Source organism: Semicossyphus pulcher, unplaced genomic scaffold, assembly GCF_022749685.1.
Source record: "Semicossyphus pulcher isolate SPU_LCO1_2020_fin unplaced genomic scaffold, fSemPul1.0.p SCAF_17, whole genome shotgun sequence".
Classification (NCBI taxonomy): domain Eukaryota; kingdom Metazoa; phylum Chordata; class Actinopteri; order Labriformes; family Labridae; genus Semicossyphus; species Semicossyphus pulcher.
In genome coordinates, this window is record NW_027211681.1 from 26,500,275 (window position 1) to 26,512,775 (window position 12,501).

At 38.8% G+C, this 12,501-nt stretch overlaps 1 protein-coding gene across 1 annotated transcript; it reads left to right on the forward strand.

Moving 5' to 3' along the window:
- The first annotated feature begins 831 nt into the window (after positions 1-831).
- On the forward strand, positions 832-12,245 carry atpv0e2 (ATPase H+ transporting V0 subunit e2). Its single transcript, XM_069666229.1, has 4 exons — positions 832-1,027; positions 2,693-2,740; positions 5,491-5,589; positions 7,751-12,245. Exons 1-3 carry the CDS (start codon positions 924-926, stop codon positions 5,582-5,584), a joined length of 246 nt encoding a protein of 81 aa, XP_069522330.1. The 5' UTR covers positions 832-923; the 3' UTR covers positions 5,585-5,589; positions 7,751-12,245.
- Positions 12,246-12,501: the final 256 nt, after the last annotated feature.

Sequence of the window (12,501 nt, forward strand, 5' to 3'; positions counted from 1 at the left end):
TGTGTTGTGGTTTAAATGTAGTTTTGAATTTAAAATTAAAAACTAAACCTTTGTTAAACTGAGTCTGGCATACAAAGCCTTCCTGGGTATCTGCATGATTAAAAAAAATTCAAATTAAAGTTTTTACAGCCAAAATTGTAATTCTCGAAATTTGCAAAGAACTGTATATAGCTGCAAAACAAAGCTATGTTAAAACGTTATCAAATTACCACTGTGTTGCAAAACTTAATAAAACGCAGAGGAAAAAAAGGAGAATTTAGGTGCATAGGTCCACATAAAGCTTGAGATTAATTTTTTCGAGTAAGCAAAGTTTTAGAGTTATCAAAACTCTTAACAATATACAGTATAAATGCGCCAAATATCGGCTATAATACATACATAAACATACAAGTGGGCTGAAATACAAGGAGAATAAAAATGTGAGGACGCAAAAGATAAGCTAGGAAGAAAGTTATATCTGCAATTTCTTAATTTAGCATACTCATAAGCCAAACTACGCAGTATAAATGCGTGTGCATCTATATTTTCACACCTTTTTTTATAATGACAAGTAATTAACTACAAAGGAATATTTGAATTTAGTAATGATAAAAACACAAGTGAAATTCTTTAACTGTTTTGATTTCTTATGTTTTGTCCCTTAAATTCATTGGATAAAGATAAGAGAAAATACACTTGCCTGCAGTCTGCTGGCACAAACACCCGTCCAATCCCTATCACGGTAATACTGATAGACAGCCGGCTAAACAAATCAGAAACCGTTGTCTCCGGAGTCTTGACCAATTAGATGTCGCGTTAGCTTAATTGGGCGAGGACATTGCGGAAGCGACGGGCTGGATCAGCAGCCATTGATGCTCCTTATTTCCAAGAGGACAAATCGAGAATAAATCTTCAATATCGTCGGTTTTCTGCGGACTGAAGCCATGGTGTCTCACTCTCTCGCCCTGCCGATGATCTGCTTCACCACGCTATGGGGGCTGGTGGGGGTCGTGGCTCCTTTTTTAGTGCCCAAAGGACCCAACCGGGGGTAGGTGGTCTAGCTGCCGTTAATTGGCTGCAATTTACGTCGATTATATAACGTTTTCTTTTCATTGCAGACACTAAAAGTCTTGTTCTGTATTTTTGTATCAGTCATAGTCAATGTTTACTTGATATCAAGCTGTATTGCGTCTGTATGAATGCACGAGCGTGCACCTGCTCATGTGATGGAGGCCCTGCGCGTCATCTTGCATCCATCCTGTTTCTCATCCATCCATCTTTCCATTCATCCTAACAGGGCAGTAAGGTTAAAGGGTCAAATCAATAACAAATATGCTTGAAAGAATCAATTGGAGTAAAAGATTTCAAGATAGTATTGTAAGCTTTAGGTTTTAATGTTGAATAGCGTCTCAATTTAAGTCTAGGCATGAGAATAACAGTGATGCTAAAGACTTCCAGTGGTTCACAAGCTAGGCTACAAAATAAACATTGAATTTGGTTTATTATAATATAAACAGAAATGCTTTAACAGTATTCAAGTAAAAGGACAATTAATTTCTTTGCCTGTATAGGTTTGTGTTTCGTAGGACACTTACTCCACATGATATTATAGAGGGAACTATTGCCTATATTTAACCTCACTTAATGTATCATGTGAACTGTAAGATAGTTTTATTTACAACCATACTGTAAAACAGGTGTGGGTGATATGGATCTAATCACAATATGTTAACTTCAATACTGTGATATTAATAAATATGTATTAAATGAGTCTAGAAAAAGAGTATACCTGGAAAATCTAGTCATTTAATCACATAGCCTGCAATAATATTCCAAATGTATTATGTTTTTTAAATAACATTGCAACAACCTTATACAACCAGACATATTAAAAAAATGAAACTATATCAGTATATGGTCGACATCTGCCTAATTTATATTGCATAATATGCAAGTATGCGTAATCATTTTGCCCACAGCTATTGTAAGCTAAGTTAAAACCGTTGTGTTAAGGGAAATAGAGCTGCAACAATAAGTCGATGAATCAAATATTCAACTTTATGAAAATAAACTGCCAACTATTTTGATTTACCTTTTTTCTTTTTCCAAGCAAAAATGTCAAACATTTGCTAGTTTCAGCTTCTTAATTTGCTGCGTTTCTTTGTCATTTCTGACAGCAACTGAAGAGTCTTTGGGTTTTGTTGGACAAAACAAAAAATGTGAAGAATTGATGACCATTTTTGACATTTCATAGACTAAATGATAAATTAAGTTATTATGAAAATGATCGGTAGATTATTCAACAATGAAATCAGTAGTTGCAGCCCTTGTTTTAGAGTATTTACAGCTCATATGAGGAATTTTCGGTTTGTGTTGATTTTGGCGCCCCCTGTGGACAAAGCCGTACCTCTCATCTCTCTGCTCATTTTCTCCTGTGCACGCTTAAGTGGTTTTCAACAAAAAATCTCATCCTGCTTTCTTTAACATGTCACATGTATCACTCACTTTGAATTTTTGCCCTGGAAAATGTAAACAAAGGCAGCGTGCAGTTCTTCACTTAGTTGTTGAACTACTTTATCCCATTTAAACCTGATGCCTGTGAGCACTTTAACTCAACCTTAACATGGGGATATGATAACATTAATATTAACGATAACCTGCCTCAGTGTATACGGTCAACTCTAAATACAACTCTTCCTGTTTTCTCTGACAGTGTGATCGTCACCAGTCTCATCCTCACAGCTGTCTGCTGTTACTTGTTGTAAGTACAAACTCTCTTCTTCTTCTATGGTATGAAGCAGTTGTCATTTTGCATGTTGATGTAATTCTTTCCCTCTATGACTGACTGGCAGTGGTGGAAGTAGAATTTAAATCCTTTACTTAAGTAAAAGTACTAATACCACTCTTCAAGAAACAGTTTGTCTGTAATGTGCTTAAAATAACATCAAGCGTGAAAATAAATAGAACTAATTGTGCAGTGAAATGGTCCCTGGCTGGAGAGTTACTCCAGTAATTACCATAAATTGTGGAGGATCTGCAAATATTCAAACAGGATATGCATGAGGCTCCTGCCAACGAGCTACCAGTGGCTCGTAGACGACACATGGAGGAGAGTCTAAATACACCGAAAAAAAGATATTATTCACAGGCTAATTGAGGGTCTTACGAGCTCAAGGCCAGGCTGGCAGCAAAGCAAAACAGTCGAGAATTATAATTAATTACTTGTCTCTACTTCTACTGGAAAAATAAGCAAGAGGAAATTACAGATCTGGACAGTTGATGCAAGATAGATAAAAAAAGATAGAAAGGCATTTTGATGATTTTATGTTGGAAAAACACTGAGCTGTACATGCTGACAAAGTTACCTCTAAATCAGTGGAATCACAGACACAAAAACCTGATCATAACACAATACAACTATTACATTTTCTGCTGTTTAAAATTGATTAAATGATCCTAAAGCAGCCTGGAATAAAATATACCTTAATGATGTTTGTATGACCTTGATTGTGCAGATGAGGTAATAAAGAACAGAGTGCTTCATTTCATTTCACCACTAGAGGGAGCCCCAGCTCTGAGTATATCCTCAACATTGAAAAAGGAACACAAACAACAGCAGACTATTAAACCTGAAAAGTAAAGTCAGCGCTGTTAGATTGAAACTGAGGAGCTGGAACGAAAACAGATGGGTGAGGAAGAAATACATGATGTTGATGAGGGGTTTATTTATCATTCAGAATATAGGCAATTATAGGGATAACTTATCACAACCTGAGAACTCTGACTATTTGAGAATAACAATGTATAATATAACATACAGTATGCCTTATTAACATACCTTTAGTTGTAACTTAACAGCTCTGTATTGGCTCTTGAGCTTATACGATTATAGAGGGACTTGTCCTAATAAATGTAGAGTCTAGAACTAGAACATACTGTGTTAACATTATTTCTAATAAATGCACTATCAACCAAATAATTCAATCTAAAATAAAACATACTTTAAGGACTGAGAAAAAGGATCCATATGACGCTAAATAAACTGAAAATATTGCGAGAGTTTAATACTTTGTATGTTTTAGTGGTTTTGTGCTTATAGGTTAAAGGTTTGTGTTTTGATGTAAGATAGCTAACCTTAGTTAACCAAAGATAGTCAGGTGAGAACATACATTTAAAAATGTAATCTTCATCTTATCACCAACCTCATGCGCCACTTAGACTACATTACAAAAAGAAGAAGAAACAACTTTTTAATTTCACAAGGGCACACATGCATGAAGATGAAATATAGCAAAATAAAACCAAAAAAAGATGCTGGGCCCCGTTTATTCACCTTAGAGCTGCTCAGACACATGAAGCCAAACAGCTCGACTACATTTCAGCTTATAGCAGGACTATATGATTTAAATGAGGGCTATTCAAATGTTCATACCAGGAAGTGCATGTACCTCTTTCACAATGTAAGCGGATGCAAACATTTATATTTGGGCCAGTGTGCGTCACGTGGCAGCGCAGTAGTTGTCAATATTACTGCAAATCCTGGCACACTTCCTGGAGGCTCAAACACACACTGTAGGAACCATCTGTTGGTATGTAGCATTAGCATTTAGCTTATTAGTTCCACAAATGAGCGTACAGCATCCTCAATTAGATTTGCATCCATTATCAAACACACCATCAATCAGCATTATACTTTGTATAACACCAAGAGAACTTGTAAACCAAGTGGAATAATCACATCAAGTTAGCATGTTAGCTGCCTGCTTCTAGCTCGAATGTCATTTGTAAAAGCAGCAGTAGATGAGAAGGGAAATGGGTTTAATATATGGAGGGTTTTTTCACTCTACCTCTGCAGTATCTGAAAAAACATTTCATAATTCAGGTTTTATTGAACAACATAGTAATAATGATAGCAGTAAAACCACTTACTGTTGCTGACTGTTGCATCATGCTCTCAGATTAAATCCATCCAAATAAATACCTTGGGCTCAGCCAGCAGACGTCGCCATTCTAACTGAATTTAAGTTTTCAAACAGTGACAGATTTTCAAGCGATTGCTTCATGTGTTATTTAGAAAGCTTTGTTTGCCTCATTGTAAGAAAAACTGGTGAATGCACTCACAATATGTTGCACATTATACCACAGGAGGATTCAACAGGCCTGAAAAGCACATGGCAGAGGTGATCCAAGGGTCCTTTGTCGATTCACTCTGCAATAGGTGTCCCACAATCTGCCTGAGTTAAAGTCCAGTAAATAGAGAAGAAGCTTCAAAGACATAAGAGTTTTAAAAGCATTGTACTCCAAATCTTTACTGTAGAACTATATGGTCCATTTAAACAATCTGCATGATGTCTTATTGTTTGTGAATTCACAGCGGAGATTGCCAGATCCGTGCTGTGCTCTTACTTTGTATCTTAAGTAATGTTAGTTAGGTAATATGATCTTTTGGTGTGTGGGCATAAACATTAGGGATGTTAATTATATGTCTTTTCTTTCTCTCTCTGTACTCAGTTGGTTGATAGCCATTCTGGCCCAAACCAACCCTCTGTTCGGCCCTCAGCTGAAGAATGAAACTATATGGTACCTGCGCTACTTCTGGCAGTAAACAAGGTGAGTTTGTTGCAAGAAGACTTAAAGGTGGGCTGAGTGCCACCGCACACTGACATCCATTTTAGCCTTTTACCACTCATCGTCCAGATCCGTTATAAACTACTAGACTACTGTAAAGACTAACACCAGTAGAGTTATGCACCTAAACTACAAGAAAGCTCAACATTTGCTGCAGTCTCCCAGTATGAAACAACCGCTTAAAACCAAGTAGTATTTTTTAAAAGTTAAAGAAACAAGTTCGACTCAAAATGAATCTCCAGAGGGCAGCTGCATTTCAAGCATTTATTTTGAAAAATTAAATGAATATTTACCCTATCCATCTCTTTGCTTAAAGGACTACTTAACCCCAGCAACTATTCAGTACTTTATTTCTACAAAAAATGTCATGTAACTGTCAGGATTTGGAGTGCGCCTGCACAGGCAGGGGAAGGACCACAGAGAGGTCTGAGCGCTTCCTGTAAGGGAGATGGAGACTGGCAGGAGGAACAGGGGGACAGACTGTGACATTAACAGTAAAGAATTCTGAAGTATAATGTATTTTAATATTATACCATATTACAACATTTATCTTCATACTGCTTTTTCTATGGCGTCCTAGAAGCGTATGCTAATTGCCAATTTATGCAAATGTATTCATACTTAACAAAGATAAACCTAATTTGCCTACATATCACCCACACAAGATGTCTGAGTGTAAAGTAATTTAATCAGAAACAGGCCCATACTTTGAATTAAGATGAATTAAGAAACACATTATGCTAGCTTTATTATATATAAATAAACTCTTCGGTTATAGCGGTATGTCTGCAGAGACCCTTTGTCATATTTCACCGTGTGTATGCATAACAAGATGGGCATCTGATTACATTAATGCTTATTCCTGTTTTACTGCTGCTCATATTTCTGTTTAAATACAAATTCACAAAGCAACTACTAACAGAGTAAAGCTATTACACTTATGTATATTATTTCTTCTGCTGGCTTCTTTGTACCAACAATTTGAGATCCTTCGGGCTACGTTCTGTGTTTGCATGATTGCAAATGAAAAACCACAACATTTGTCTCTCTCAGTACGCAGTGGAAAAATATCCCTGCCACTAAACTGCCTACAGTGACAGGAGTGGCGTTCAGGCGTGAATATCTTTCAACTCTCTGAAAAAGATGAGCTGGGTGAAAAGAGAAAAATGGCTTGTTTGCAGCCGCTCGTGCTTTTTAACAACGCAGAACTGTAAAATACTGAAAGTACTCGTTTAGCCCTGACCTTCACAGTCGATAGTATTGATGCTATTACATTTTTATGCCTGAGGAATTTTCAGTGGTTTTCTTGAGGAATGTCAGTTTAAAAAAAGTCTTTGTCAAGTTACTATCTTTTGCTGAATGAGTGAGAGTGAAAGGAAAGTAAGTGAAAGGAAATGTTCTGTTTTTCTCTGCTGAGTTGCAAGTAAACCGTTACTATTGCCAAACAAACAAAGAAAAGTGTGATGACTACAGACCAAGGAACTTCAACATTCAAATTCAACATTCATATGTAGACAAAAAGTCAAAACATTCAGTAAAGACCTTTGTCTGTTTGTACGCAGCCTCTTGGTTTCAAAAGTGATGCTGATGCAGAAGTGCTTAAAAACTGCATTCTTTCTAATGGCCAGCGGGGGGCGAGTCTACTGGCTGCAAAAAAGAAGTCTAATTGTCTGACTTGGTAAACATTTTCCTGATGTCTCAACAGCCTTTTTCAAATCTTCTTCAACACAGCATGTTCATGTGGTAAATGTTGGTCCCATTTAAGGTCAGGTTGACTTTAAAGCAGGGTATGCTGCATGAAATGGATGCCTGTAAAAGAGAAATCACTGCCATGGTGACCTGTTAACCAACCAAGGCTGTCCAACCTGTTGTCCAAATATGGTCACTTCTGGCTCATAGAAAACAAGATGGTGATGGCCAAATGCCAAACTTAAGGCTCCAAAACTGAAGTCAACAAACTACTGGGTAATGTCACAATGGTTACGTTCACTTCTTATATACCATCTATGAGGGGACGCTGTGTGAATCATGTTCCAAAAACACAACTGCAATTACCATTTATCACCACAAAACTGAGATGTTCAAGAGCGCTACTTAAAGATCATTTTTCCTGTATTTAAATCTATGTTTCTCTCTATTCCAGGTCCGAGTGACATGATGCCTCTCATCGTTCCTATCCTGTGGTTGGCTGGACTTTATTTCAACGTAACTCCTAAACGTGAAACATTCCCACTTCACACACAATCTGCAAAAACGATGAGAAAATAAGGTTCTTTGTAACCTCTGGAAACAATTACAGTTATATACAGTACCTGGAATTTAAGATGTAGAGTTTGTAAGGACATGTTGTGGGATACATTTAAATTTATCTTGTGACCCCAATAATGCACGCGGTTTGAAGTTGTTACTTAGTTAATGACAGGATATGTGAACTATTCTTTTTTTTATGTGTGTTACCGATAGAAATGATTTCCAGGACGCCAGTAGATATTAATCTTCCATCTCTGAAACGTGCAATCTTTTAGTACTTTAGTTTATTTTGTGTTTGTTTACATGTTTTGGTTTTGTGTGGCTGCCATCAGGGAACATTAATTTATAAGTATTTGTATTTATTTGACCTGCGGGCACTGATGTGAGTGTGCTGTAATAACCTCAGTGTCCACATGGTCTTGTTATATAACTGTGATGTAATGGTGTGTGTGTTGAGTGTGTGCGTGTGTGTGTGTGTGTGTGTGTGTGTGAAGAGTTCATTACAGTGAGTGTTTGGATCAAGGCCATGAGAATCTCCCAGAACCGTAAAAAAAAAAGTGAAGAGCGATTCCTTCCACTTTAGGCCACTTCAGCATGAAACTCCCCTCCCACATTCCCATCATGCTCTGCACCACGGAGGTCCTCGTTGCCATGGTGATCTCATTTCCCAATTCAATCCCACTCCACTCGACCCCTTTTGATGAAATCTTGCCCATTCTCGCCTGCTTGTGTACAGATGTACTGTAAGTTGTACAGTGTGGACATGTTTTTAGACTGAAGCTGCTTCAGGCTGCTGATAGATTCGGTGATGATATCCACATCCAAGTATTTTTCTATTTTCTTGTTCTTTCAAACTGCGGTTGCATCAAATCCTTCCATTTCAACTACAGCCAATGAATTCTTTCAGGGTTAAGAGCTCCTTAAGAAAGTTTGACCCCTCACATCTTTTCAGTAGCAGAGCGAAATAGCTGCTTATAAATGGGCCCAAACACTCTTTGAAAGACGTGTGCTTAACAGAATCATAGCGTTTCTATGGCCTTTTTGGTTTGCGATAAAGCCTTTTATTCAAGGTTCCACCCAGAACTAAAAAAGGTTCTACAAGATCCTCTCTGGGGGTTATATCGAGAACTTTCCCCCCTTCTAGGATTCTAATGGGAGAACCCTTCTATGGTGGAATGGTTCTACCCCCTAGAACCCCCTATGGATGTTTCTATCCAGAACCTTTGCATCTTCTAGGGCTGCTTATTACACTTCCAGCCAGAAACCACTATTAAGGCTTCTTAAGAGAACCCTTTATGGTGTAATGGTTCCAGAATAATCTCATCTTTCCACCTTCTTAGATTTCTAACAAGCGTTCTACCCTGAACTTCCTATGAGGGGTTCAACAGAGAACCCTTTAAGGTGTAATGGTTCCACTAAGAACCCTCTCTAGGGGTTCTCACCAAAACATTTCCCCCTTCTAGGGTTGCTAACGAGAGTTTCACCCTGAACCATAAGAGTGTCTTCATAGAACCCTTCTGTGGAGTTGTTGTTTCACTCAGAACAATCTTTGGGTGTTCCATCGAGAACATTTTCCCCTTCAAGGGATGCCAGCAACAGGTCCACACTGAACCCCCTTCGAGACCCTCTAGAGAGATCCCTTCTGTGATGAAAAGGTTCCAACCAGCACCCGCTCAGGTTTCTAACAAGCCTTCCACCCTGAACGCCCTATGAAGAGTTCTACAGAGAACCCTTCTATTGTGAAATGGCTCAACCCAGAACCCTCCCTGGGGGTTCAACCCAGAACCTTTCCATCTGCTTGGGCTGCTTATTTGAGTTCCACCCAGAACCCATTATGAGGGCTTCTTAGTTGAACCCTTTATGATAAAATAGTTCCATCAAGAACCCTCTGTAGGCGTTCTATCCAGAACCTTTTCCCCTTCTATGTTTGCAAACGAGTGTGCCACTTTATGGGATTCTACAGAGAACTCTTCTATGGTGCAATGTTTCACTTGAGCTCTCTTGGGGGGACCTATCCAGAACCTTTCCACCTTTAATGGTTGCAAACAACTGTCTCAGCAGCTGAAACATGCCGCCGGCTGATGTAGGATATTTAATCGAAGGGAAATAGTACATCATACCAGAGAGCAGTCAAGGCCTGGGATGTAGATTGATGTTTATCAGGCTGCATAATAAATTGCAGTTTCGAATTTGCAGGAAATTATCAAAATGTTGGCTTCAAAATGCTGTCAAGGCAGTTCATTCTGATTTATAGTTTCACCGCAGACTTCACTGTTCTGGCTGTACTGTCATGCAATAGAAGGCCTATGTTTGTCTGTACACATGCTTGTGAGTATGGAGCAAGTTGGTGTGGGTTCACTCTGCTGCCAAATGGAAAAGTCAGTCGGCCAGAGGTCAAGAGGTCATTTCAGTTGACTCAGGTCTCCTCTGTCAGTACTACATAGTTGGCTGCAGCTGCCTACCCACCAATGATTATCAAATATCTGTTCTCTGTGCAGTGCCAGTTAGCTCAAACCTTATCATTATGCAAAGAAACAGGGGAAGTAGGAGAAGAAGTCACCATAAAAGCTTGCGGTTCTTCTTGAGTACATTATACATCCACTTAACAGCACATATTATCTTCTTTTTCCAGCAGTAAGACCTACATAAACTGAGCATTGTATCATTTTAAAAAAAAGTTTTCTTTGAAGATGCTGCTGTGACACACCTGCCTCCTCCCGATGCTTTAAGAGTCTCAGCTGCCAGCCACTACCACAACTACCTCTCCCTCCTTCCATCCCTAAGAACCCCCCCTTTTCCCCAACCTCCCTCCCTCCTTTCTTCCTTAACACTCTACCTCCCAAACCCCTCTCTCTTAAAACCACTTTGCTTCAGCCAAAAAGAATCAAAATCAATATACAGCTACTTTTTAGAAAGACCAAATTACGTTGTATCTTTTCCTCCAGCCCTCTTCGGTAGTTGTGTTGGTGGCATGCATCTAAAAGGTTTTACAGTCAAGTTACACAAGTGAGGAACCACATCAGATAGAGCATAATCACACCTGATCACACCCAGTAAAGGCTTTCCTTTCCAGAATCATAGATGTTCGATCCCTTTTTTTCATCCTGATACCGACTCTGATACCTAGACTTTGGCATTGCACTCCAAAACCAGTGCGATAAAGATTTATATATGTTATTAACCCTGTACTAACCCTGTATGTATGTGATATGATTGCTAGCATTGTTGCATGACCTGGTTCAGTACACTGAAGGAATCCTGAGCTGAGCTAATGTTAGCAGCTTGCAGCCTCTCCTAGGAAAGCTTTTTTAAACATAGCGCTGCTTTCTCTTGTGTTTTGATCTGTTTTAATTATCTTAACTTAAAGACTTCAAAACAAAAATTTAAAATGCTAACGGAAAAACACTGATTGCTGACATTTTGCTAGCTTTCTGAAATCAAATGCTTAAAGCAGTTTAAGTAGCAGCCATAATTTATGGTACTGCTGTTTAGGGTACTGTTTTATAGAAGTACAAACATGTTGATTTTTTGGCAGGCTAGCAAATCAAGCTATTGGTGCCTTGACTAGCCGGTACCTGATTCCACTTTTAAGGCTGTATTTCCAAGAAATCTCTGAGGCTGGTTTCGAAAAACCCAAGCCAGAATGTTCTCTTTCAATTTTACCAAACCTCTAAACAAATTCGTTATGGACTCGCAAGTGGCTCAATTATTTGGTCACTGTCAATCTGCCACGTCAAAAGAAGTTGTTGCTGCCCCAGAATAAAAAGAAACCTGAAGCTAGTTCCTGTAACTTTAGCTCAGTGGTGTGTAGTTGAGAACACAAGAAGAAAAAGCTGAATATGAGCGTCAGTCCAGAGTGTGGTTTGCTCTCACTTCATTTTATTCCATCAGGCTTTCCAACCATTAGCTGCTGGCTATCACTATGTACCCATAAACCCTTGTGTTTTTGGGGTTTCTTTCCGCAGTCAGTTTGGATTATATTTCCAATCCCTCTCACAGTGAAACAGTTTTTAGTTTTTTGCATTCAAGTGTCAGGGAATCATCAGACAACAAATGGCATTGTTCTCACCCGGCCGGACGAAGTGGACTCCACACTTTAGATAGACATGCTGGGTGCGAACTGGCCGCAGAAATCTGTTCAGTTCTTTTGACAAGTGGCTGCTGTTATAAATTCCTGGCAACAAAGATGAAGATAGAAATACATGTGTGTGTGTATGTGCGTGTGTGTGAAGAATCACCATGGTTACAAAAATCGACTTAATCACAGATCTGATTGTTGGTGGAGATGAGATCCTATATGTGACCTTGTATTAGTGTGAAGTAAATGCTTCTATGTGAGTGGCGTTTTTCTGTGAAACACCCAATAAAAAAAGAGATGTCTCATACAATCCTGATGCTCCGGTGACATTATTAACATTCCTCCTGAGCAGACCGGATGGTTCATTTGTGAATGAAACACACACAAAGCCAACACAGCACACAGCAAATCCTCCGGTTTCAAATGAAATGCAAAGCCATTCGAGGAGAGGATCTAGATTCTCTGCATGACTCAGCACTCGACAAACCTGAACTTAACCCTGCACCCTTATACACACTAAACCTTATCTCACAAGGATAGAATAACAAGTTCACACAAACACGCAC

What these genes read in the sequence shown, in the direction of transcription:
- atpv0e2 (XM_069666229.1), top strand. Translation starts at nt 924, where the DNA reads ATGGTGTCTCACTCTCTCGCCCTGCCGATGATCTGCTTCACCACGCTA. An exon ending in CCCAAAGGACCCAACCGGGG is followed by an intron (nt 1,028 to 2,692) that starts GTAGGTGGTCTA and finishes TTTCTCTGACAG; the next exon opens with TGTGATCGTCACCAGTCTCA. An exon ending in GCTGTCTGCTGTTACTTGTT is followed by an intron (nt 2,741 to 5,490) that starts GTAAGTACAAAC and finishes CTCTGTACTCAG; the next exon opens with TTGGTTGATAGCCATTCTGG.